At 51.4% G+C, this 25,109-nt stretch overlaps 1 protein-coding gene across 6 annotated transcripts in view; it reads right to left on the bottom strand.

Moving 5' to 3' along the window:
* Positions 1 to 4,206: 4,206 nt before the first annotated feature.
* Positions 4,207 to 25,109, bottom strand: part of LOC133348257 (membrane-associated phosphatidylinositol transfer protein 2-like) — a 45,895-nt gene continuing 24,992 nt past the window's right edge. For 3 of the 6 annotated variants that reach the window (XM_061560973.1, XM_061560975.1, XM_061560974.1), the window contains exons 7-25: positions 24,680 to 24,775; positions 24,429 to 24,548; positions 23,783 to 23,865; positions 22,910 to 23,172; positions 22,583 to 22,772; positions 21,794 to 21,913; positions 20,204 to 20,466; positions 18,859 to 19,043; positions 18,033 to 18,203; positions 17,335 to 17,445; positions 15,896 to 16,072; positions 15,100 to 15,248; positions 13,867 to 13,983; positions 12,520 to 12,636; positions 11,919 to 12,067; positions 11,416 to 11,565; positions 9,033 to 9,216; positions 8,713 to 8,841; positions 4,207 to 8,262 (exon numbers count right to left, since the gene is read on the bottom strand). In XM_061560973.1, coding sequence (XP_061416957.1) covers positions 7,840 to 8,262; positions 8,713 to 8,841; positions 9,033 to 9,216; positions 11,416 to 11,565; positions 11,919 to 12,067; positions 12,520 to 12,636; positions 13,867 to 13,983; positions 15,100 to 15,248; positions 15,896 to 16,072; positions 17,335 to 17,445; positions 18,033 to 18,203; positions 18,859 to 19,043; positions 20,204 to 20,466; positions 21,794 to 21,913; positions 22,583 to 22,772; positions 22,910 to 23,172; positions 23,783 to 23,865; positions 24,429 to 24,548; positions 24,680 to 24,775 — 3,197 coding nt within the window. In that variant the 3' untranslated portion in view covers positions 4,207 to 7,839. The remainder of the gene's footprint in view (positions 8,263 to 8,712; positions 8,842 to 9,032; positions 9,217 to 11,415; positions 11,566 to 11,918; positions 12,068 to 12,519; positions 12,637 to 13,866; positions 13,984 to 15,099; positions 15,249 to 15,895; positions 16,073 to 17,334; positions 17,446 to 18,032; positions 18,204 to 18,858; positions 19,044 to 20,203; positions 20,467 to 21,793; positions 21,914 to 22,582; positions 22,773 to 22,909; positions 23,173 to 23,782; positions 23,866 to 24,428; positions 24,549 to 24,679; positions 24,776 to 25,109) is intronic. The other 3 variants (XM_061560976.1, XM_061560977.1, XM_061560978.1) reach the window with 3 other exon arrangements.

Here is a 25,109-nt window from a genome sequence, read left to right as displayed (position 1 = left end):
ATGTATCGCAAGGCGCCTGTGTGTGTTCCCGGTCAGTACACCGCATCTGCTTTTCGAAGAACCCACCAGGAATCATCTCTGCGGCTTGCAAGATAGTATCTGTCTGGTACCCTTGGTTTTTTCTGTCCTGTGATGTTTCTCTTTTAAAATCCTCATCTTCTGTCACATCTCCGCAATGCCTGGCCACCTGACACAGTCCGCTGTCACCTTCTGCTGCCTCACACACCTCGTCTTGCTCACTGATGTTCTGTTTTTTATCCTGACCTGTTTGGATCTCATCATGATAAGGAACAGAGTTACTTTCATCATTATTGCTCGTTTCATGGCATATTTTTAAATCTTCCTGAAAAAGCTGATTGTAATATTGCGTTTTAATTTCTATATCTTTACGAGTCACTTTTGGTGAACGAGTGATAAGAATTGATTGTTTTTTGAGGTGACGCTCAGAATACATCTGTCCAGCCCCTTTATGAACTATACGCACTGGTTTGCTCTTTTGCATTTCCCCCGGTTGGCTTTTCATCAGATTACTCACATCGGCATTCACGTCCATAGTATGCAAACCTGCATCCATTTGCATTCTGCAGTTGTGGAACTTTCTTGTGAATTTACCATTTTCAAAGTTTGCAGTCCCTATTTTTTCATTTTCGGAGGAAACTTCGTCATGATTCCTCATGGCCCTTTTAACTCTTGTTGCAAGATCTATCACTGGGACATTATTTTCATCTTTCTCGAAACTGAACGGTGTATTCATGGCCGTGTTTGTACAGGTCGAGGTGGCCAGTGACTTTTTACCACACTCTTTCTCGTCCAGCTCCAGGAAAGCCTGTTCCACCGCCGGTGAGGTGTTCTTGATTGTTGATCTTTATGATTATGTACAGAAAAAGAGAAAACTCTCATTGTAGAAAAACAAGTTGAATTGTAAATGTGATTGAAATGTATATTTTAAATCTTGACTTGAAGCTTTCGTTACTGCAGCAATTCATATTCTTTGGGTCTTTCGGTAAATTCACGTAGATCGGTTAAAAGGAAATAACAAAACACTACGTTTTGACCGCAACAAGACGACCGCTTGCGTTGAAACGTCGTGGTTTTTTGTTATTTTCTTTGAACCAATCTACGCGACTTTACCGAAAGACCCAAAGAATATGCATATTTTAAAACAAGTGTTTTATGGGAATTTGCAGTGTTAGCTTTGCCACCTTTTCTAATGCAGACCAAACCCAGACACAACTTTCAGTTAGCCTCGGTCTTAGTAAACTGTAATAAAGTGCAACACACAAGACCGGAACTCGATCTCAGTACAACTCAATTATTTCTTCCCACCTGGACACGAGAGCCAATTCGCGGACCCCACGCAGCCGCCACGAGCTCACCCACCGGCGGGGTTCGCGTGAGCCGGAGGAGCCGGAGCCGGAGGGGCAGGAGGAGGAGGAGGAGAGGGCCGCCGCCGCCGCCGCCTCTCGGGCGCGCCAAGCCAGGCGGAGGCGAGCTCGCAGCTGGGGTCTTCTCAGGAACGGGAGCCATCTCCGGAGGCGGCTCAGCTCCTTCCCCTCGAACTCGCGGAAGGCGGCGCTCTGCATTCTGCCAGCAGCGTGAGGAGGGCAGTCTTAGTAACACCAACCAACACCAACTAACACCACCTAACACCACCTAACACCAACCAACACCAACTAACACCAACTAACACCACCTAACACCACCTAACACCAACTAACACCACCTAACACCAACCAACACCAACCAACACCAACCAACACCAACTAACACCACCTAACACCAACCAACACCAACCAACACCAACTAACACCAACTAACACCACCTAATACCAACCAACACCAACTAACACCACCTAACACCAACCAACACCAACCAACACCAACTAACACCAACTAACACCACCTAACACCAACCAACACCAACCAACACCAACTAACACCAACTAACACCACCTAACACCAACCAACACCAACTAACACCAACTAACACCACCTAACACCAACCAACACCAACCAACACCAACCAACACCAACTAACACCACCTAACACCAACCAACACCAACCAACACCAACTAACACCAACTAACACCACCTAACACCAACCAACACCAACTAACACCACCTAACACCACCTAACACCAACCAACACCAACCAACACCAACTAACACCAACTAACACCACCTAACACCAACCAACACCACCTAACACCAACCAACACCAACTAACACCACCTAACACCACCTAACACCAACCAACACCACCTAACACCACCTAACACCAACCAACACCAACCAACACCAACTAACACCACCTAATACCAACCAACACCAACTAACACCACCTAACACCAACCAACACCACCTAACACCAACCAACACCAACTAACACCACCTAACACCACCTAACACCAACTAACACCAACCAACACCAACTAACACCAACTAACACCAACCAACACCAACCAACACCAACTAACACCACCTAACACCAACCAACACCAACTAACACCACCCAACACCACCTAACACCAACCAACACCAACTAACACCAACCAACACCACCCAACACCAACCAACACCACCTAACACCAACCAACACCAACTAACACCACCCAACACCAACACCAACTAACACCACCTAACACCAACCAACACCAACCAACACCAACCAACACCACCTAACACCAACCAACACCAACTAACACCACCTAACACCAACCAACACCACCTAACACCACCTAACACCAACCAACACCAACTAACACCACCTAACACCAACCAACACCAACTAACACCACCTAACACCAACCAACACCACCCAACACCACCTAACACCAACCAACACCAACTAACACCAACCAACACCAACCAACACCACCTAACACCAACTAACACCAACCAACACCAACCAACACCACCTAACACCAACCAACACCACCTAACACCACCTAACACCAACTAACACCACCACGACCACACGACGCGTTGGCTGGGCAGCGATCCACAGAACATCCTTCCTGCAATGGCGGTCTCAATAGGAGTTAAATGAACACTTGGAGTTTGTATGTTCTCTACCCCTGTTCTGCGTGGGTTTCCTCACACAGCGAAACACACACACACATATACAATGTGCTGGCACACATACCTAGATTACTCAATTGGGATAACACATAGGATCAATGTCGCCCCTCGTGCGACCACTTGGCAGGATCCTCCTGAGGAAGAGTTCTCCTCAAGTTTTCCCGCGGAAACAAGCGAAGTGATGATAAAGACAAGCGAAGTGATGATAAAGACAAGCGAAGTGATGATAAAGACAAGCTAAGTGATGATAAAGACAAGCGAAGTGATGATAAAGACAAGCGAAGTGATGATAAAGACAAGCGAAGTGATGATAAAGACAAGCTAAGTGATGATAAAGACAAGCGAAGTGATGATAAAGACAAGCGAAGTGATGATAAAGACAAGCTAAGTGACGATAAAGACGAGCCCGTCACACACAGAAGGCGACCGCGTGCAGTGCCGCAGCGCCCCGTGTGTCTGCAGGGCCGCGTATTTATACTAGAGGGGGGGGGGGGGCTAGAGCGAGTAAATCTAAACACAAGAACCCTCCCGGCATTACGGACATTGGTCGCGAAAGTCTTCGTGTCCCCCCCGTGTCCCCATCACAAGGACCGACACCGACACGAGAACCCAACGCGGCGCTCTGCGGCCTCCCCCAGCCCCGCGGCGACTCCGCGGGTCGCGCGGGCTGCGTCAACTTCAAACTCCGCACGCTCGTCAACGCCGCTTGCCGCTTAACGGGGTTTCGTACTAATTGTACAATGCGGTTTATCACCAAGTCGTTTTAACACAATTCTCTGAAACCACAATAATTGTTAATTGCGCTTCACGGAGACGCGAGCTCGTTACCCCTGAGACGCCACGCGGGGTCCACGTGACGTGTGCCCCACGTGACGTGCCACGTGACGTGGGCACACGTGGGACAGCGGCGATGAGGTTTAGAGGGACCTCTCAAGTGCCGCACCACGGGGACCTTGACCACGGGGACCTCGCGGCGTGGCCCACGGGGAGGTCAGTGTTGACCACGGGGACCTGACCCCCACCTCGCTGCGAACGTGAATCTCGCCAAGGCCCAGCACGTTGTGTGCGTGCGGTCGCAGAGAAGAAAGGCGCTCAGGGGACGCGAAATAAACGTGACACGGCCATCGTTGACCACATGACATTTAATGCAGCATTAAATAGTGTAAGCGATATTTACACACACAAGTGTGGCGGCCACACCGCCCAACAAGGTTGACATGCCGGCATGTGCTGGCCAGTGGGTAAACCTGCCCATGGCGTCAGGGCACTTGCACATGCACGATCAGCACTCCACTAATGGCTTGCATAAGGGTATCAAACAAAATGTTACTACGTCGCATGAGCACTCTTAAGTACTACGGTTCGACAAACCAGGGAAATCGCCAATGCCGACAGGTGGAGTTCACCGAGATGTCACTTCCACGCAGGTCAGATCCAGACCTGTTCCGCTCCCGGCCTCCACCACCCTCAGCATTGTGAACGTTCATCATCAACACGTGACTTTTTAAAACATCATTTGACAGTAAATTAACATGGGGCATGCATAACATACAAAACTATTAAAATATACCTCTGCAGGATATACAGTTGCTTATGCTATAGTTGCCGAGACAACAAGAACTAGCTTTACTCAGTAGCATAGGAATTCCCTTTCGTCAGTTTACATAAGAGCAAAAGTGTCCAATGAACCTTCACGGGTTTACACGGGACAGTCAGGCCCGTGTTGCTCAGAGGGGTTGTCGGGTATGAAAAATAAACACTTAATATATAATAACTTTCAAACCATCACGAGCAATCAAATATAAAATATGGTCAGGTGTGCAGAGCCATTCAATAACATCCAATTTGTAATCATTGCAGATGCATCCGGAGGGCACAAAGATCCCAACAGGCGAATGCGTCTGTACCGCCCAAACCGGGCTACTATTGCACATTGCTGACAAGAAGAAAGCCGACTGCGGCGGCCTTGGTGAGGAACCTGAAATAATACTGCCCTAACAAACACATCCACACACACATGCTGGAACTGGGATACTTTTAAGAGTATTGTCCCTCAATATTTACCATTGCAACTGAAACTGCATAAACATTGACGCAATGAATGCTAACATACAGAGGAGGAATGTCAGGACGATGAGCCAGAAGACGACCATCGCGACGCGTTTCCAGAAAGCAGCGGCAATGAAAGAGCAAGTGGTCGACGATAGAACACGTTTCCCGTCAAGGTATTTGCACCCTGAGCTAAATAACATCTCTCCAATGGCTATTGTTGGGCATCAGACTGCGCTGATGGTCACCATTTCCTCATGGAGTGTTATTTGGCAAATTCAATACGACGAAGCCTGACATTTTACACACAACTCACAAGATGACAGCAGCATAATAAATAACCACTAGTGGGGTGGGTGGACTAGAAAACAGAACGCACCAAGGTAATCGGTTTCCACACGAGGCAGTTGCAGAATGGAACAATTCCATCTTTTGCCATGAAGAACACGGCTGGGCTCCCCACCTGTTTCTGTCGCATTGCCATCTGTCCCATGGCTCGAACCGGACTCGGCGGTTACAATGCCAGCTGCCACCATTGGCAGGAGATTATTTTTGTTCAGACGCTCAGCGATGAGTCGTGTGGCCACATGACACAAAAAGGGACGTCTCCACCGTGCACCCCAGTAGTGTTGCATGTGTACACACGACACACTGCATATGCCCAGACCTGCCTAAATGTATGGTGACCATTTTTGGTAGTTTAGATTTTACACATTTTGACCATAATTTGACTGGTTAAGATAAAGGCTCCAATTTATCACCGTTTTTACACAATCGTGTATTTTTATTCTACAAACGTGACGAGGCATTTTCATTGCAAAAAAATGCAGGATATTTTTTTCTCATGCTCTTGCAGACAGAGAATGACACAATTGTCGTCAATTCGTGAACGCAATACGTGCAGCAACTGCACTGGCTGCTTTGCTGTAATGGGCAACATTTTTTGGCAACGTGCAGAAAGTGAATACGCGTCAACCAAACATTTCCATTTTACTGTATTTAAAAAAAAAACCCAAAACGAGTAGTGACTGTGTTTTAACGAGTACGCGTGAATATGAGCTTTTGGGAAACATCACCTTGACTCGGAGCAGGTCATGCTCATTACACAGTAGTTAACTTAAGAGATGCAGATATTTTTAAATTAAGTCACGACATGAGTGCACACCGGGGCCCATTCTCGTGCACACTGTGACCTGGCCACGTCCTCCTTCACGCACGCCGAGAGGGCCGATCGAGCGGCAACGGCACGGGCGGCGTCGAGCGCCGATGGCTCGCGACCGCGTGCAGGGTCCTGGGCAGGAGTCTGGACGGCAGTGGCCGCCGCACCCTGGCGCTCGCCCCGCTGCACCGTGCACACTACGCGTATATACAATTATACTTTACGCAAACCATGGTATTGATGCAACATAATGACATTAGTGACAATAATAATATAAAACGGAGATTATATGATATAAAACTTTAAAAATGTCAAACCCGTCATTACCCCATACGAGGTATGCTCCTGCAGGTGCCATGCAAATTGGATCCAGGTGATCGGGCTGCCCAGAATCGTTCGTTAAGAGGTTGAAGCGCATAAACTGTACACGTACGCGCTTATACGGGTTACTATATATAATCTCACACACATATATATAGTATGTATAACATGTAGGCTGTAGTATATGGTGTTGGGAAATTACTCTTGATGTTTACCATTAACTTTGCGGTCTCGTACACCGGTAGCCACATAGTTTTGCATCTCTGTTCTATCCAAAAATCAGTTCACGTCCACATTCACGTATTCTGCCAAATGAGTCTACCGAGTGCAGACACGAACTATACACACCAAGCCAACTTGTTCCTTTGGGGTGACCTTGAAGATGCAACGCCAAGTGAACTCGATTGTTTTTCTCCCAACACCAAAACCATCTCCCATATTTAAAGACTCGGAGTTTTGCGACATCATCACGAGGGACTGGCAGCGTCGCGTAAATACTTTCAGCTGTCATCAAATATTCAAACACAAGAGATAGAACTCGCGCAAGAAGCATGACTAATTCACTTTTACTCTCATTGGACATCAGAATATAGTTATTGAAAACAGTACTGGACTTCTAACCGGGGACTATTTCACGAGAGAGACCGCCCCAACACCTCCTCCCAGGCAGCAGATCATCATCACGGCAACATGCGACAGTGACCCACCACTCCCTCCTTCCCCCACTCTGCCCCCACAGTGCCACTGGGCTGGCTCCATGGTACCGCGTGTCTTCTGAGTCCATGTAACGAGGCTCCATGAGTCTAAAAACCTTCATTCTCCACGCACGTTTCTGAATCCTTCAATGTACTGGCTTTAAAAAAGATTGTATATAAACCATAAATAAATTTGTAATGTCACGAGTTTGTCGTGCTAACATGACATCGTTAGTGGTCACGGTCACAGAGAGGAATGTACTGCTGTGTAAGAGCGACGGATCCATTGCAGACATCAAGTTCTGCAAAACACCATGCGTGAGTAGCATTCTACTACCACAGTTCAATTTAAATGTTCCCAGTGCAACGTGCTTCCAGCCCAACTTAAAGACAATAAAGTGGTTTCTATGCTTTGTGATTTTGGCTCCTATCCATGCGACAAAAGCACTCATTTACCTGCATCACAGCAGCACAGATCTACTGATATACCTCCACGGCTCCCCAGCCCATCCGTTCACCATGTATTCCCCTGCTTAAACGCTGCTCTCCAGCCTGGGCCCTCCGGCCGCCCCCGGTGGTCCTGTGCCGCTCCCTGCAGGTCCGGACGATTTGCTCCAGCAACCCGCGGCCACGATGCTCATGCTCCGTGCCGTCACGCGCTCCTTCTGTTCTCGCTCCGGCTCGCTCTGGCTCAGCGCGCGTTCGGGTGGCGCCTTCCCAGCCCCCGGGATTGCCGGCACTCCCGGCACCACGGGTCCGGCGACCCCGCCAACCCCAGCGGCCTGGTGAACAGATACGGCTCGGCGCAGGTGACCACGCTTTCTAAAGGCGTCGCACTGGCCTGGCAACCCGAAGCTGCCCTTGCGCAGCACCATGCGCGCGTTGCTCTTGGCTGGCCGCGAGCGGTGGTGGTATTCCAGCTGTGCCAGGTGCGCTGCATATCCGTCGGCGAGGAACTGTGGGTACACACACCGCGAGCAGGGACAGCTCAACGCAAGTCATGGGGAATGCTGGCATGACGCTGAGAAGCCCACGAAGAGCATGCTTGAGACAGCAGGTTCAGAGCGCAGAGCCAAGTTTATTTCGCTTCACTGGGGGAGAACTCAAGAAAAAGACATCATCTGTTTCATAAGTCACCTGGGTCAGCAACATGACAAAACAAATAACATAAAAACATTGTGTTACAATGAAACAAATAGAAATCAGAGCAAAATTAACCAAAGTAAAATCAGATAAAAAGATAACTATGTTAAAGAAATTCAAACAGTGGAAAGACACGCATTGATATTACATTAACTTCATTATCCTGCAATGAAATGGGTTCAGATAAATTACTTTAAAAACCTTTCATTGTAAAGGTGTCTGTCATAGAAACATGAACACTTGTCAGGGTGGTGGGAACGTACCTGACATAGGTGCTGGTATTTCTTGGTGGGGCGGCCCACAATGTAGATCTGGTTTGGGGCCAGGTTCAGAGCGCTGTACACGGCAATGTCCTTGGTTGATCCATAGGCAGCGTGCACACGCACATGCTTCTGCAAACGCGAGCACACAAAGAGCACAGACTGTACCCACACAAGCACTCTCCGGCATCTCACATCATCTTGGTTCGTAGGGTTTCTGCCGCCGTGCAGCGCGAATTCAATTGCCGCACCGCACTGCGGCCCGACCCGTGTGTGTGGCTGGTGTGAGCGTGATTGACCCGTGTCCCATGCTCGACGTGCACCTCCATCATGAGCGATCGCAGGAAGTTGGCCTTGTGCCTTAGAGGGTCGTGCACCAGGCCATCGCAGAACGACACCAGTCCGTGTGGGAAGTTGTGCTGTGCCAACCAGGCCACAACGCGCTGCTTTTGCATGTCAGGCCGGCCGGTCACATAAACTATGAGGTAGCCCAGGTCTTGCCAGTGCCTAAACGAACCACAGCACATATCAACGACACAGTGGACAAGAAAAACCGTTGCACCCCAGTGCTTTAACTTGCAAATTTTCCTAACTGCTTATAATCCGAGTTCATTATTGGGTTTGACTGTGTATTGCGCATTGCTTCTCTTAAAACTCGCACTACGCACCACTGCGGGCAACTTCAGGAGTTGAACCTTGGCACTGCCCGGCATCAAAGTGCGAACAGCAGACTGTACTCGGGTCAGGATTCACCTTGATTGAACAATTCTAACTCTTGTTGCACTAGATTACTCATTTGATTTGGAGCTTTCGTGACTGCAGGAATTACTCCTTGGTTCTTTCGGTAAAGTCACGTCGAAAGAAAATAAATGAAACAATAGAATACGACGTTTCGATTGCAACACAAGCAGTCGTCATCAGGTAGAACTACATTTGAGAGAGAGACAAACACAGACACGGAGACACACAGACAGACACACAAGCAGAGAGAGACAACACAGAGACACAGAGAGATACACACAACATAGACACAGAGACCCAATGCCTCTGTGTCGTGGCCTTAAATAGGGAGAGAGGGGCGCTGTGGGGCAGAGAGAGAAGTGGGTCTGCTGGAGCAGAGAAATTAGCATGTCAATGAGAGAGCTGTGTGGAAATCCACCCGCGGCAGCAGGGGGAGAGAGAAAGACCCAGCAAGTCTGGTACATTTTTTAGAGAGAGTTGTGTGGAAATCCCCCCCCCCCGCTCTCTCTATGTAAGGCCACGACACAGAGGCATTGGGTCTCTGTGTCTATGTTGTGTCTCTTTCTGTGTCTCTGTTGTGTTGTCTCTCTCTGCTTGTGTGTCTGTGTGTCTCCGTGTCTGTGTTTGTCTCTCTCTGCTTGTCTGTCTGTGTGTCTCCGTGTCTGTGTTTGTCTCTCTCTGCTTGTGTGTCTGTGTGTCTCCGTGTCTGTGTTTGTCTCTCTCTCAAATGTAGTTCTACCTGATGACGACTGCTTGTGTTGCAATCGAAACGTCGTATTATATTGTTTCATTTATTTTCTTTCGACGTGACTTTACCGAAAGAACCAAAGAGTATATTACTAATCTGCAGCACACAATGGGTACATATATAGCTGAAAACAAACAACGCCTTTCCATCATAACTGCGAGCTGTCATGGTGTAAGTGTGGTGGTTGGTGGCCAGAACAATCCATTACTGCAAGCGACGCTTCGCACTTGCTAACAACCCGTCACAAACTGCTGAGCAATCTAGATTTGAAGCTTTCGTGACTGCAAGGATTGATATTTTTAGTTTTTTTCGGTAAAGTCACGTAGGTAAGAGTTACTTGATACAGCAATCGTGCTGTGACGGTTCCACCTGAAGACGGAAGCTTGTGTTGCCTCCGAAACATCCTGATTTTTATTTTATTTTTTATTTTACTTTTATTAATTAGAATTTTTTACCTACGTGACTTTACCGAAAAAAACCTAAGAATATGCTGAGCAATCTGCCCGACTCGTTGCTTTGACAAACTGAGAACTACCTCCATCCAAGGCTGATCAACACGGCGATAAGATACACCACGAAGGCAAGAGCTTGGGTCAATGCAGTCAAATAATTCACAACGAATTGCAGTATCGCACCATTGAGAAACTGTGAAAGTGTCTGCTTCGGTCGTCGGGTACGTAGCGCAACATGCCAACTACTACAACAACAGTTGTCATTTGCCAACGAGTGCCGGGAATGCCACTACGGTGCTCATTCCAGGCTAGATGCACATTGAGGCCACGTGAAGTGTGGAAGGCCCACTACGGACAGGATGTCACGGGACAGAGACTCAGTGCCATTGTTTAACTAAGATGACTGACAGATGCACCACCTGTGCCCCCTACTGTTGTAGCTGCCCCGCGCTCCACTCGTTATTGTGAGGATCGTTCCTCTGCCCTCCGTTGTTACTGGAGAGTGAATGCCTCCAACCGTCCAGTAGCAAACTTCACGAGCCTCTTCTATAGAAGTCGATCATGACACCACTGGTACCGGTCATCGGCAAGTGCACTCAGCTCCACATCCTCCTGTACCGCATCAGTCCATCTCTCCTCTAACCTATGCCGTACTCATTTAGACCCCTCTATCCGAGTTTGCCTACTGGGTCTCTCTATATTCACAAATACAATACGGATGCCGGTTATGTCACCCAACGCCCACGCCGAAAAAGCAACTGATACCTGACAACGTCGACGGCGCCGGCGCGCACTTTGGGGTCGCTGCCCATGATGGAGACGCTGGCCGCAAAGGAGCCATCGATGCTGAACACCACGCACTCCGTGCCACGTGGCAGCACTGTCAGGTAGCAGTCAGCAAAGGTGTGGTCTCCCCTGAGAAGCACAAATGCACACCGAACCAAGACCACCACCACGGCCATGAGACAAAACTGCGCTCCACAGTAATCACCAGGCAGCTGCATGGATGAAACCAAGGTCAAATGTGAAAGTGATTTCCTGCTCAAATGATGAGGTCGAGACACATGGAAGTGGTGGGAAAGACAATGCTCAACCACCATTGTCTCCCCAATGTTGGTGGTTATTGTGTAGTTTAGCATGAACTGACCTCAGAGGCCAGGTGGCTCAGCAGTAAAGCAAGTGTCTGGCCACGCTGGTGGCAAGTGTACCAACCACCAGGAGATCTGGTCACCCCAACGCGTGTAATAGATACAAACATGCATTCTTACCTAACGACCATCTTGACCGGGTACATGCCGATTCCTAATCGCCTCGATTCTGGAATCAAATAATTTATCCGGCCGCTGCTGTTCGTCACCTCCGTGTCAAAATGCACCCACTCGCCAGCGGGCGGCTGAGTCATTATGTGAACATCAACCTACCCAGGAAACACAAGGGTCAACCAGAACGTGGATGATGCTAAGTCAGCACACAGCAGTCAAACCCAACAACGGATCAAATTAATAATTCGTATGTTCGGTATTCGCGCCATTCTTACAGTGAAAGGCTATGGCGTACGAAGGCACTGCTGCATTTCATCGACGGGTAGAGGCTGCAGCGGTTTTACAGGAGAGAGTGATGTTGCAATGTAGCTTTACCAAATAAAGTAATTTGTTAGAAAACTTATTTTTTTTTACTCTGATGTCGGAACACAATTGCCTATTCTTTTAGAATGACGTCACAGGATATGTAACATCCACTGTGAAGCAGACGGCTCTGCAATAAGCTCTGCAAAACGACTGGAGACTTAAGGAACACACATTCCACTGCGCACAAGTGTAAGGCAGTGTGCGCCAGTGTGCTGTGCTAGGCAGCAGCGCCCACACTCACCTTCTCTCCGGTGAGCGTCACCATATCAAGTGGGCCGTACATGAACCGTCCAGCCAGGAGCTGCGGACCGTCCTCCACCACCAGCACGTCGCTCGCTCGGTGATTCGCCGTCACATTCTACACGACAACATTACGATTAATACATGGCCTACATCCAGGTGACAGCCTAGTGCATGAACATAAAGGAATCGAAATGCTTCGTCCACGCGCATTACCTGCGAGAACAGGGTTCAGAAACGCCGCGGTCGCGAACGAAAAGTGCAACTGAAAAGTGCACAAACAAATATGGAGAGACGCATGCTTTGATTTACACTTGCAGATAGAGGAACACGTGGATTAGAGAACACACATGGGATAATGACATCATCCAATTTGTAAAAAAAGTGAGTGGGGCTTTGGCAGGATGCATCCTGGCCAGAAGGGATGAAGGACGATGGTCAAGAATAATAACAGTGGCAGTCAAGGAATGGAATGCATTCGAGAGGACGTCCACCGAGAAAATGGAGCGATGAAATAAGTTCATGCTCAGGTCCTGGATGGATTATTGCATTGCAAGATTGTGAAAGGTGGTGGTGGTGGCTTGATGAAGCCATCATTCATCAATGGACCGATTGTGGCTGATGAACTGTTTTGGAAATACAGGCAGTCCCCGAGATACGAACGTCACACTTACAAATATCGACACTTATGAATGAACCACCATAAGATCTTATTATGTTTAAAAATCCAGCTTGTGAACGTTCGATTTTACTCATGAACCGAACCGCAAAACTATTTTGTCCGGCAGAACGATCCTCCGCAAGAGGGAATGAGTCCGAGCATCCCGCGTGATGCACACACCCCCCCTTCTGACAAGCAATCCAGCATTAGGACTCTTGAGTTAAAATAAAACTAATTTTATGATTACAAGTTACTTTATTTTATGTTTAATTTTATTTACTATACCGTATTTATTACAGTATTATACGAACGTACAATATTTCTTCATATTTATGAATTTAACAATGCTTCCCTTTTTGTTGAACCGTAATACATTTTAAGACACTGACTTTATGTAAAATTAATTATTGGGTTCTGAGATATAAGCAAATCGACTTACGAACGGATCTCAGGAACGTAACCCGTTCGAAAGTCGAGGACTGCCTGTAGTACCAAGGTAAAAAAAAACCCATGAAGATTAGTCAAGGATGCATCTCACACCAACATCTGTACAATAATTATGAATAATTAAATGCATATTTAAAGTGTTCTCTCGTGTAATTTCATGCAATTCACATTTCCACGCAGATGTCTGTCAGCGTGCATGTCTGCGTGCGTGTCTGCGTGCATGGACGTGCAATTGCGTACCCGCAGCTTTACGTGCGTGCGTCGACGGAGCCACTTCTCTCTTGGTTGACTCGGACTGAAGGCTGACGTCTCTCGCCCATCCTGCTCCAGGACACCCCCGCTCTCATGGCGCACGATCTTCGGACGCCCGTGAGTGCCCGCACACACAAACACATGCCGCACGCACACCGCCAGCACGCAACCACGCACACAGGGGCTCCAGGTCATGCGGCAGCAAATGAGCACAATCACTGTGCCTTGTGCCAGGGATTGGGGTTAGGGTTATGGCCACGTGCCATTCTTGGTTGACGTCTAACTTTGGATCATGGAAAAAAAGCCTTGAATCCTTCACTAGCTGGCGCAGAGCACAAGCCCAAAGGCCCAAAGGTTCAAATCATCAGGCATCCAGCAACAAACAGCATATTCGTTGTTGTAATCAATAAGTCGACACGTTTCATGAATTTTCCAAGATTATTATGAGAGTTTGGGCAACGAGACGATGATGGGAAGGAGTTCCAAAGTGGAGCTATGAAGATGGGCTGCTGTTCGAATACCTGTGGTTGGTGTTGACAAAGCAGTCCCCGCCCCCTACGGGTCCCAGCTGCTCAAATGGATGGGCAAGGAATCCTACGGCGTCCGGCTTGCAAGCTCTTCGTGGACATTTATATACACCCGGTATACCATGCACCAGGTATACCGTGCACATAGGTAAAGGTGCAGTGCTGAAACTGCTTGCTCACACTACTTCTGGCAAAAGGGCCTCCCCACGAAAGGAAACTCTCGGGCTTATTTGGTCTACTCTTCCTCGTTGACCAGATGTGATGGGCGAGGTGGGAATACCCACATTTTACCCCACCACGCGCGACCTGCCCATCGACTGTGATTAACCTTTGTATGCGGCTGAATGGGAATTTGAAAAAACTTGCATAATTGTGGCAACTGCTCCGCCAGCAGATGGAATTGAACCGCAATTTCTGGCACGCAAGTCCAGTGTGCCGGCCTGGTAGCTCGCATTACACTAAAGAAATACAAAAGTTAACACGTCAGTGAAACTGAATGGCCAAGTGGTTTACGCCATTATCTGGCAAGAGGCATGATATTAGCTGGAATAGAGGGGAATGGAGGGGAAGGGAGCAGAGCAGAAGTGACGAGTGGGGAGGGGAGGAGAGGGGTAAGGAGGGGAAAGCAAGGGAGCCAAGGAGAGGGCAGTAGAGGGGAGGGGAGTAGAGGAAATGGGATGAGAGGGGAGGTTACCTGCCGTAGGATGAACGCCACGACGTCTGTGGACTCCCAGTAGCTGGCGTGGAACAGATGTGGCAGGGCCATGGTGGGAAAGGCGGTGAGCGCGTCAGGACAGTAGAGGGCGAAGTCAAGGCGCTTGGTGCCCCACCAGCGCGCCGTGACTGCAACCGCACACACACGCGATACACATGCGTGTATACACACGTGTATACACGAGTGTGTATGCAACACAGCCGCTATTCGTCATTACGTGGCTGTGAAGTCGTCAGCAGGCAAGGCGCACTTTGAGGGTGTCATGTGAAGTGTGGAATTCTCACTGGGAGGTCATGGAACAAACCCAGGTGTTACGAGTCAACGCACGCATAGAAATAAAGCTCCCCATATAGCCTTAAACAGGCTGTTAGGGCAGCGCTATTAGCGAGCACCTACGAAGGCCGGCACGGCACGCAAAGGGGGTGGGTGGCCAATACCACGTCTGGCCGCCTTTGCCTACCCAGTGGTGATGTTTACACACCACACCAGGTATTCATTTGAGGTTGAGTCGACCTAGGGGAGGCCCAGGACCAGTAAAGATAATCGTCACCGTTGTTGGTCGTAAGCGGGAATCGGTCTTAGGTTGCCGGGCTCATAGCGCAAGGCACTAAATGCTGCACTACCAAACGACACACATTCACACACATTGAGACGAGACAGGGGATGAGCCACACACTGGAACAGACGCACACACGGGGATGAGCTGCACGGGGGGAGGAGGCTGCTGTGGTGCTGTGCGGTGGCGCCACATCTCGTGGTGCGAGCCCATGCTCACCATTGGCGATATTGCACGCAGTGACGCTGTCTGCCAGACCCGACACTTGGCTGGCGATGCTGACCTCGCTCCCACGCCTCGCGCACACGCGGATGCTACCGCTCCCGCCGGAACCACCGTGCGACGCCACTGCCCCTGCTTCGCCAAACACCGGCGCGTTGCACTGGATTGTGTCAACTTCAAGACATCACACGCGCACACGCACAGGCATAGAGAGGTTATCGCACGCGACGACACGGCCAACTACGGCACCGACCGCACAGAGCATCGTGGTCACAGCACACGTATTGATGTGAAACATGCGACGTATCGGTCGAGGAAGCGCATCATGCACACCGCACCACGAACAAAATCACTCCATGGCCTACAAGGGCCTTTGGCCATGCCGGAACATTGGTCCCCATCAGAAACCCGTGTTAATGCACGGCTATGGTGGGGACAGCCACTCTTCAGCAGTCAAGGGGAGGCTGCACGTGCTGCCGCAATATGTGCGAGGTCACCATCTCCTGACTTGCCATAGCATGGTGGGACAGCGAATGGATTAAATCCATCTGTACAGGGATTGAGCGTTACCCCCTCCTTGCATTCGTGGGTTTTCTCCGGTTCCCTATCACATGTATAAACACTCATTCATCGGTGGAGTTGGCCAAACATCTCAATATAGGAACAGAGAGCTTGGGTTATTGTTGGTCACCTTGGTTCTAGCTGCCTCCGCGCTTGTCCCACGCCTCTGAGCAAATAATTTGCGCGTGATAAATTCTGCAGCATTTTGAGATGCATTCATGATGTTAAATAAAAAAAAAATTATATTTCCGTGCTCTCACCTCCTCCTCAGTGTTCGCCTCTCGTCTCCAAAGTCTCACATTTGCGGACATCTTACTCTGCTTCTGAATGGGCCCGACAAGGGCCTTCTCTGGGGCTCTCCTCTCATGCCGGGTCCTTGACTGTCACCTTCTCCATCCATCTCTGTTCTCTGCCCTTCTCTTCAATTCCACAAGCACTCCTTCCTTCAGCTCCTGCAGCATCATAAACCTCGGCCATTTTTTCACTCTTGTCCCTTCCATTTTTCCTTCTACGATGTCCTAAATCAAATTGCAGGGGGAGTAAAAGCTAAAGTCTTACACCAAAGGAAACATGAGTGGATAGTCCGCAAATTACGGGAAGATTGACGCCGATGTATTTGGCTCGTGCGGACACAAACTCAGAGGCACACGGACAGATGAACAGACAAGTGCACCGACATGCAGCAGCCATGCAAAGATGTGCAGTTACATGGCAATGACGCGAGCTACGAAGAAGCAAGTGGGCACCGAGTGGCAGGCAGACAGGCACACACGTGTGCACGGAGGCTTGCGGGAAGGCAGAGGAAGCAATCTGCAGGCAAGCGCATGAATAGAGATGGGCGTGCATGTATGGGGGCGTGCGGGAGAGGGCGTTACAGGCGAGGTCGGGCCAGCTAGGCACGGGGAGGCAGACCACTGCCTCCTGGGGGCGGAAAGCGGCGAACGCGCTCTCCACGAAGAGAGATGAATTCGACTGCAGCGTGTCGGCTAGAGACGCACACGGGTTGGGACACACACAGGGATGCACAATGGGTGGGACACGCACAGGGGGTGGGACACACACACGGCGGGAACAAATACAGGGAAGCATGGGAATGAGACACAGGGGGGAACACATGGAGACACACACACACAGGGGACACAGACACACACGGGAACAAACAGTGAGTACAGAAATATCATGCCAAGTTTGGACATGCTCAAACAAATGAGCGGAACAGAAAACACCGGAAGGCACACAGGAAACGTGAAACACATCGCTCGGTGAAATCTTGGTGGTGAATTCATGACATCTGACAAGAGTCAAGAGGGTTAATTGTGAGAGCAGAGTGACGAGGATGAGTCGGTGCTCCCGGAGAGAGCAGTGGGAGTCGCGGTTTAGGAGGTTGTTGCTGATGGTTTAATCAAGATGGTGCTAGAGCTGATTCCTGAGCACAGACTGTGGTGATACAGAGTAGGCACACGACAGAGACACACAACATAGATACAGAACTGAGAGAGACGGACACACGACAGAGACACAAACGAAAGATGAAGACACGTAACAGAGAGAGACACACAACACAAGAAGTTACCGAGTGTGGCGGTCTTGCCATCGCCTAGCGGGAAGCGCTGGTAGCGCGCCACGGCAAACGGGGCAATACGGTGAAAGCGCCGCTCCAGGAGGGGCTCAAGGCGGCACGCGGACGGATCGGCGGGGTGAAACAGGTTGAACACCTGCTGGCACGCCGGCCTCAGCGCAGACACTGCGGTGGCACAAACGCCTCGCATCAGGCCGAGACAGTGGGGAAAGGCTGCCGCAAGCAAGGGCCCCTCATGGCCGTGCCAGCTCTGGAGGGGAGGGTGGATAGCTTGGACACTAGCAGGTCCCTTCCGTTTAAATTGGTTGTCAAGACCACACCGTCATCGCGGCCAGAGCTGTAGATGCCACCACCGCACCTTCTCACTACCAACACTCTGACCTCCGTCAGATCCCGCAGTAGCTGCACAGTTTACACACAGCAACTTCCAAGATCTGCTCTGACGGTCTCCCATCAGACGTCTGCCCTTAGGCGTCCATAGAAACATATCTATTCACACAGAGAGCCATAGACTCACACAGAGAGCCATAGACTCACACAGAAACCCATAGATCTGCCCTAACAATATCCCACACATGATACATTCCCACCACTGCTACGCATCTCGGCGATTGGCCCTCCCCATCCTGCACACACACGTCCCACCCATGCAATCATTAATCTTGTAGTCTAACACACTCATTAGGAACGATGTCAACAGCTGCGAATCGAGAAGTTATCTTATTGTTGTACCTTGGCGACCAGTGTTTCACATCACGAGGCAGTCTCTGCACTACTGCCAAGCTAAGGACCGACCGCATCAGGCGCGCCACATCGTTACCATCGAGGCCTGGCAGCACGGTGCGGCGCAGCGCCAGCACCAGGCCCAGGGGGGAGCCAAACGTAAAGAAGTCAGAAACGTCAAAGTCGAGTTTGCTCGCGTGTCCGTCCAGCATGGTGGAGCTGGAGGATCGGCGCGACACCGCGTCGCTCCCGCTGCCGCGCAGCAGCACACTCGCCTGCAGGCTGTGACGCACGCGCACACAGGCACACGCACACGCACACAGGCACACATGCACGCACACAGGCACACGCACAGGCACACGCACGCATACAGGCACACGCACGCATACACACACAGGCACACGCACGCATACAGGCACACGGACACGTGCATGCACACACACACACACAGGCATGCAACTCAAGAGACCAGGATGTATCATATGCAAGAATGATCTGGGTCACCAAAATGACAAAATCAAAAACGTTAAATAAAGTGCAGCAATGATGCCATAAAAATCAATACCAAAACAAACATAAATATGAATAATAACAATCACGTCACAGAAGATATCGATATTGAGCAAAATAAATGTTATTTTATGGAAGTCGGCTTGAACAAATTACCATCAAGCAACTACATGAACAAACAAAAGACGAAAATCCCCCATATAGCCTTAACAGACTGTTGGGGCAAGTGATGTTGGCGAGCACCTATGAAGGCCGGCACGGCACATGAGGGGGTGGGTGGCCAATACCACGTCTGGCCGCCTTAGTCTACCCAGTGGTGATGTTTACACACCACGCCAGGTACTCATTTGAGGTTGAGTCGACCAAGGGGAGGCCCAGAACCGTTAAAGATAATCGTCACTGTTGTTGGCCATGAGCAGGAATCGAATTCTCCAGGTTTGTAGCACAGCGCACAAACCACAACACTACCACTTCCCACAAGCGCAAACACACCAACACACACACGTGCACAAACACACGCAGCAGCTCCGCCTTCAGAGTCGTGGAGGGACACACGCCAAGTATCGTCTGATTATTTGATTCATATTCTCCACATTGATGCAAATTATTCTCTTCAATTTGCATGGAGCTTGATTCATCTTTGATATGAATCGTTCTCCATGTGTGTGGAGACCGCCTGGGCCTCTCTCTTCCCCCAGTGCCTTTATCCAAACTTCCACCTCGGTGACCCCGGTCAGCCAGGCGAACCCGGTGAACACGGAGACCCCAGTGACCTCTATAGGCCCAGTGACCTCTATAACCCCAGTGACCTCTATAACCCCAGTGACCTCTATAGGCCCAGTGACCTCAGCGACTCCTATGAGCCAGGTGAGCTCAATGAGGCCGTGAAACCCGGTAACACCGGAGACCCCGATGAGCCCAGGGAGCCCTACCTGGACAGGAAGGCGTGGTGCTGGCGGATAGTGTCCGGCTCGTAGGTGGAGGAGTCGCTGCGCTTGCGGGGCAGTGCGTGTTTTGGGCTGTCCAGGCTGCTGTGCGGGATGTCGATGTTGCTCTTGCTCAGGTGACGGCTGCAGCCCAGGCCCAGCCCGGCTCCCTGGCCCCCACCACCCCCCCCGGGGCGTGCCCCGGGCCCCCCACTGCCCCCCCCTCCCACGCTGTTTACGACGATCCCAGGGGACAGGAGATCCGTGTCCTGCAACGCCATCGTGCAGGGTGTGCTGCAGGGTGTAGTGCAGGGTGTACTGCAGGGTGTACTGAAGGGTGTACTGCAGGGTGTAGTGCAGGGTGTACTGCAGGGTGTGCTGCAGGGTGTACTGCAGGGTGTAGTGCAGGGTGTACTGCAGGGTGTACTGCAGGGTGTAGTGCAGGGTGTAGTGCAGGGTGTACTGCAGGGTGTACTGCAGGGTGTAGTGCAGGCTGTGCTGCAGGGTGTGCTGCAGGGTGTACTGCAGGGTGTGCTGCAGGGTGTAGTGCAGGGTGTGCTGCAGGCTGTGCTGCAGGGTGTAGTGCAGGGTGTGCTGCAGGGTGTGCTGCAGGGTGTAGTGCAGGGTGTGCTGCAGGGTGTAGTGCAGGGTGTGCTGCAGGGTGTGCTGCAGGGTGTACTGCAGGGTGTAGTGCAGGGTGTGCTGCAGGGTGTACTGCAGGGTGTACTGCAGGGTGTACTGCAGGGTGTGCTGCAGGGTGTAGTGCAGGGTGTACTGCAGGGTGTGCTGCAGGGTGTACTGCAGGGTGTACTGCAGGGTGTGCTGCAGGGTGTGCTGCAGGGTGTACTGCAGGGTGTACTGCAGGGTGTACTGCAGGGTGCACTGCAGGGTGTGCTGCAGGGTGTAGTGCAGGGTGTACTGCAGGGTGTACTGCAGGGTGTAGTGCAGGGTGTGCTGCAGGGTGTGCTGCAGGGTGTGCTGCAGGGTGTGCTGCAGGGTGTGCTGCAGGGTGTGCTGCAGGGTGTGCTGCAGGGTGTAGTGCAGGGTGTGCTGCAGGGTGTGCTGCAGGGTGTGCTGCAGGGTGTGCTGCAGGGTGTGCTGCAGGGTGTACTGCAGGGTGTGCTGCAGGGTGTGCTGCAGGGTGTACTGCAGGGTGTGCTGCAGGGTGTGCTGCAGGGTGTAGTGCAGGGTGTGCTGCAGGGTGTGCTGCAGGGTGTGCTGCAGGGTGTACTGCAGGGTGTACTGCAGGGTGTACTGCAGGGTGTACTGCAGGGTGTGCTGCAGGGTGTGCTGCAGGGTGTACTGCAGGGTGTACTGCAAGGTGTACTGCAGGGTGTACTGCAGGGTGTGCTGCAGGCTGTGCTGCAGGGTGTAGTGCAGGGTGTACTGCAGGGTGTACTGCAGGGTGTGCTGCAGGGTGTGCTGCAGGGTGTACTGCAGGGTGTAGTGCAGGGTGTGCTGCAGGGTGTACTGCAGGGTGTACTGCAGGGTGTGCTGCAGGGTGTAGTGCAGGGTGTAGTGCAGGGTGTGCTGCAGGGTGTGCTGCAGGGTGTACTGCAGGGTGTGCTGCAGGGTGTGCTGCAGGGTGTGCCACACCTGCACGCTCATGAGGCTGCCTCGGCGGCTGCTGCTCTGGCTCTCCGAGACGGCCGTTGCGCTCGTGCACAGCGCGTCAAACCCCAGGACCCCGCCAACACAGTCGCCGATGAGACACACCTAGCGCACGCGCAGGCACGACACGCCAACCACAGGTATCCACACGCGTGACGGGGTGTGGGGCCACTAACTGGATTACACATCCTGAAAAAGTGTCCTGAGAGTCGGTGAGGTTGGCCTGGCTAAAGAAGCATAGAAATGTGAGAATTACACAAATTTTGAATTAGTAAATATTCCCATCACATGCATCAATGATGTCCTGCTGAATTGGGCATTTGAGCATTGGTGTTTTCAATCCTGAGCCAGTGATGGGAATTCCACGTTCCTAAAGAGGGGGTGAGTCCATCCATAAGACTACCACTGTTGTTGACTTCTCCAAAAAGCGGTGCTCATTTTATTGACGCCAGAGGAATGAATGATGGGCCGAATCAACCCCGAACCAGGATTTGAACTCGTAACCTTCAAGCCGCTCGCTCTGCCGTGGAGCTTCCTGGCCAGATACTGAAACTCGGCCTCTGATCCTAAATTCACGCAAAGCCCTTTGTCAATCCACTGCTGAACGAGAGCATCCTCACGTCGTGGACTATACTTCACGCTGGTCATGTGACAGCATTGAGCCAAGCACAAAAATGTAGTTTAATTGCACGGCCATTTCTCTCCGGGATGGCGTGACTGGCGTACGTGCGACCAGCATGCCCGCCGGTGCTCCACCCACCCCGCACTACCTACCCGCCCGTTGAAGGCATTGCCCTCAGGGCAGCGCAGGAAGTCGGCGTGGGCCTGGTTGGCACGCGCAATGACGGCCGCCACGGCCTCCTGGTACCCGGGGGACGACGTGGCCAGCAGAGGGAGCGCAGCCAGCGGCACGTGCTCCTGGCTGGAGGAGAGGCCGCCCTCCTCGCAGCTGTACGGGCTCAGGCTGCGCACGCCGCGCGGGGCACGGGTAGAGACACGACGCGCAGACAGAAAAACGGGATTGGCACGGCCTGGAAACGTAGCGGTGTTTGGCGAGGTTGGCGAACGTGGCCGTGGCTGCGGTCGGTGGGTGTGGCTGACCCCACGCACTTGGACACGAGGGAGAAGGCCTCGGCGCACACCGGCGGGCAGGGCACCAGTCGGATGGCGACGTGCCCCAGCGCGGCCGGGAAGTGCGCACGCATCACCGTGTCGAACACGGCCCAGAAGGTGTTGAGGTCGGCCTGCTTAGAGGACGGGTCCCCGCCGCCGCCGTCTAGGATGGTGCCGCCGTGAAGCAGCAGCACCAGCATATGCACCTTGCATTGCGGCGCCACGGCCGCCTGCACGCCGGTGTCGGTGTCCTGAGAGTGGTGGGGGTGGCACGGGGGGCAAGGTGATTGGGGGGGAGTGGGGAGCGGTGGAGGTGAAACGCACGAGGGATGAGGAGGTGAGGGTGAGATGCTGAGGAGGGGTTGAGGTGAGGTTGAAGTACATGATGGGTGTGATGTGCGAGTGGACGCTAGGGTGGCAAGATGTTAACTACCTCGCCTGGTATACAGGTCATGGGTTCAATCCCGACCCTGAAGCCTGTATATTTGGAGTTTGCATGTTCTCCCCATGGTCGCGTCCTCTGGTTTTTACATCCACATTTAGAAACATGCATTTAGAGCATTTGGCTGCTATACATTTCCACATGATAAACCACTTCGTTGTGGCCAGGTCACTTCTGAAAAAGACCAGCGATATCGCTGAGAGGGCCTTACCTGGTAAAATGAAAAATTGTTTAGTTTTTTTAATTTAGTTTAGGGTGTGGAACGTGAGGTGGATGTAGTGGCTGGTGAGGTGGCTGCATGTGGGTGTGGTGTGTATGATGTGTGCTGTGGGGTGTGTGGTATGAGTGTCGGGCGGAACGGGCGGTGTGGTGAGCGTGGCACGTGGTGGTGGGCGTGGTGTCAGGAGCAGCATCCTCACCTCTGGCTCCTCCTCCGCCCCCTCCATGCTGCTCTGCGTGCTGTACTCGGGCAGCTCCATGCCGCTTCCAAATAGAACCGTCCCTGTCGCACAGGAGTGGAGCATCGCTCACTCACCCATTTATTCTTACACAGTTGCTGAGCACGGGCCCAAAGGCTCAGAATTCCAACAATAAACAGCACTTTCAAAGTCGTTATAGGTGAGAGTGAACACACTTCTTGAATGAAACAAGTTCATGATAAGAGCTTGGGAAAAGAAAACGATGATCGGAGGAAATTCCAAAGTGGAGGTCTGAGAGGGAAGAGCAGAAAAGAAGTGAGATGACCTGCAGTGTGGCGAGTGATTAGGTGAATGGGTGAGTCAGTGATTTGTGTAAGTCGGTGGGAGGGTGCGTGTGACCTGCATTGTGGTGGTTGAACACAGTGTAGATAAGCCAAAATACTCAGTATGGTAGATTGAGTTCTCGACACAAGTGGAAGAATAAACGGAAGATATTTACGTGAACATCAGCCCCTGTAGTAGCGTTAGAAGAGAGCCGAGGAGGCAACTGACCACCGGAGTGCGTGTATGTGACTGGAGTGAGTCATGTAAACGGAACCGAGAAATGCATTTTTGAATGCTGACACGGGGTGAGCGGCTGTGCTACCAGAGTCCTGATCGCGCTGCACGGTGGCCTCCATCAAGTCCATGAGTTCCGTTGAGCTCCATTTGCTGATCTCGGCAGGAAGGAATGGCTCCCCTTCCCCCTCTACATCCGACAGGTCCTCTGCTCACACCGCACGAGACACAACAGCCCCCAGCATTGGCGTCACCACATCTCCCACACCCACACTGCCACGCGGCGCTAGACACTGCGGCTATCTCAATGAAGCGGCCGCTTATTGGAACGACGAGTACCTTGAGCATCGAAGAACTCCTCTTCTGAACTGTCTTCAGACTCCCGCGCGATACTCTGCATCCTCCACTCGCACAGGCTCTGGCTGGATGGACTGCCTGTCCATGCACGCACCGCCACACATCACAACCCTTACATTAAATCGAACCAGTGTCCAAAAAACCTGCAGGTGCACTCGGAGCGGACAAAATACCAGATGTGCTAACATGATATCTTCAAATGCACTTTCCTATGTCACCGCAGGACGGTGATGTAGCCGAGGGTAGTATGTTTGCCACTTGTTGCAGAGGTTCTTGGATTCAATCCGGTATGGCACCATGGTTAATAATGCAGGGTGCAGTGTGTCTGCTTCACAGTGAACGTTACAAATCCCGTGATGTCATTTGAAGAAAGATGGGCCATTGTGTGCCAGAATTACAGTCCAAATCTTCC

Source organism: Lethenteron reissneri, chromosome 27 (genome assembly GCF_015708825.2).
Source record: "Lethenteron reissneri isolate LAM-NWPU_2019-01 chromosome 27, ASM1570882v1, whole genome shotgun sequence".
NCBI classification, from domain to species: domain Eukaryota; kingdom Metazoa; phylum Chordata; class Hyperoartia; order Petromyzontiformes; family Petromyzontidae; genus Lethenteron; species Lethenteron reissneri.
Note: the sequence above shows the minus strand (reverse complement) of the source record. Positions and strands in the feature narration are given on the sequence as shown.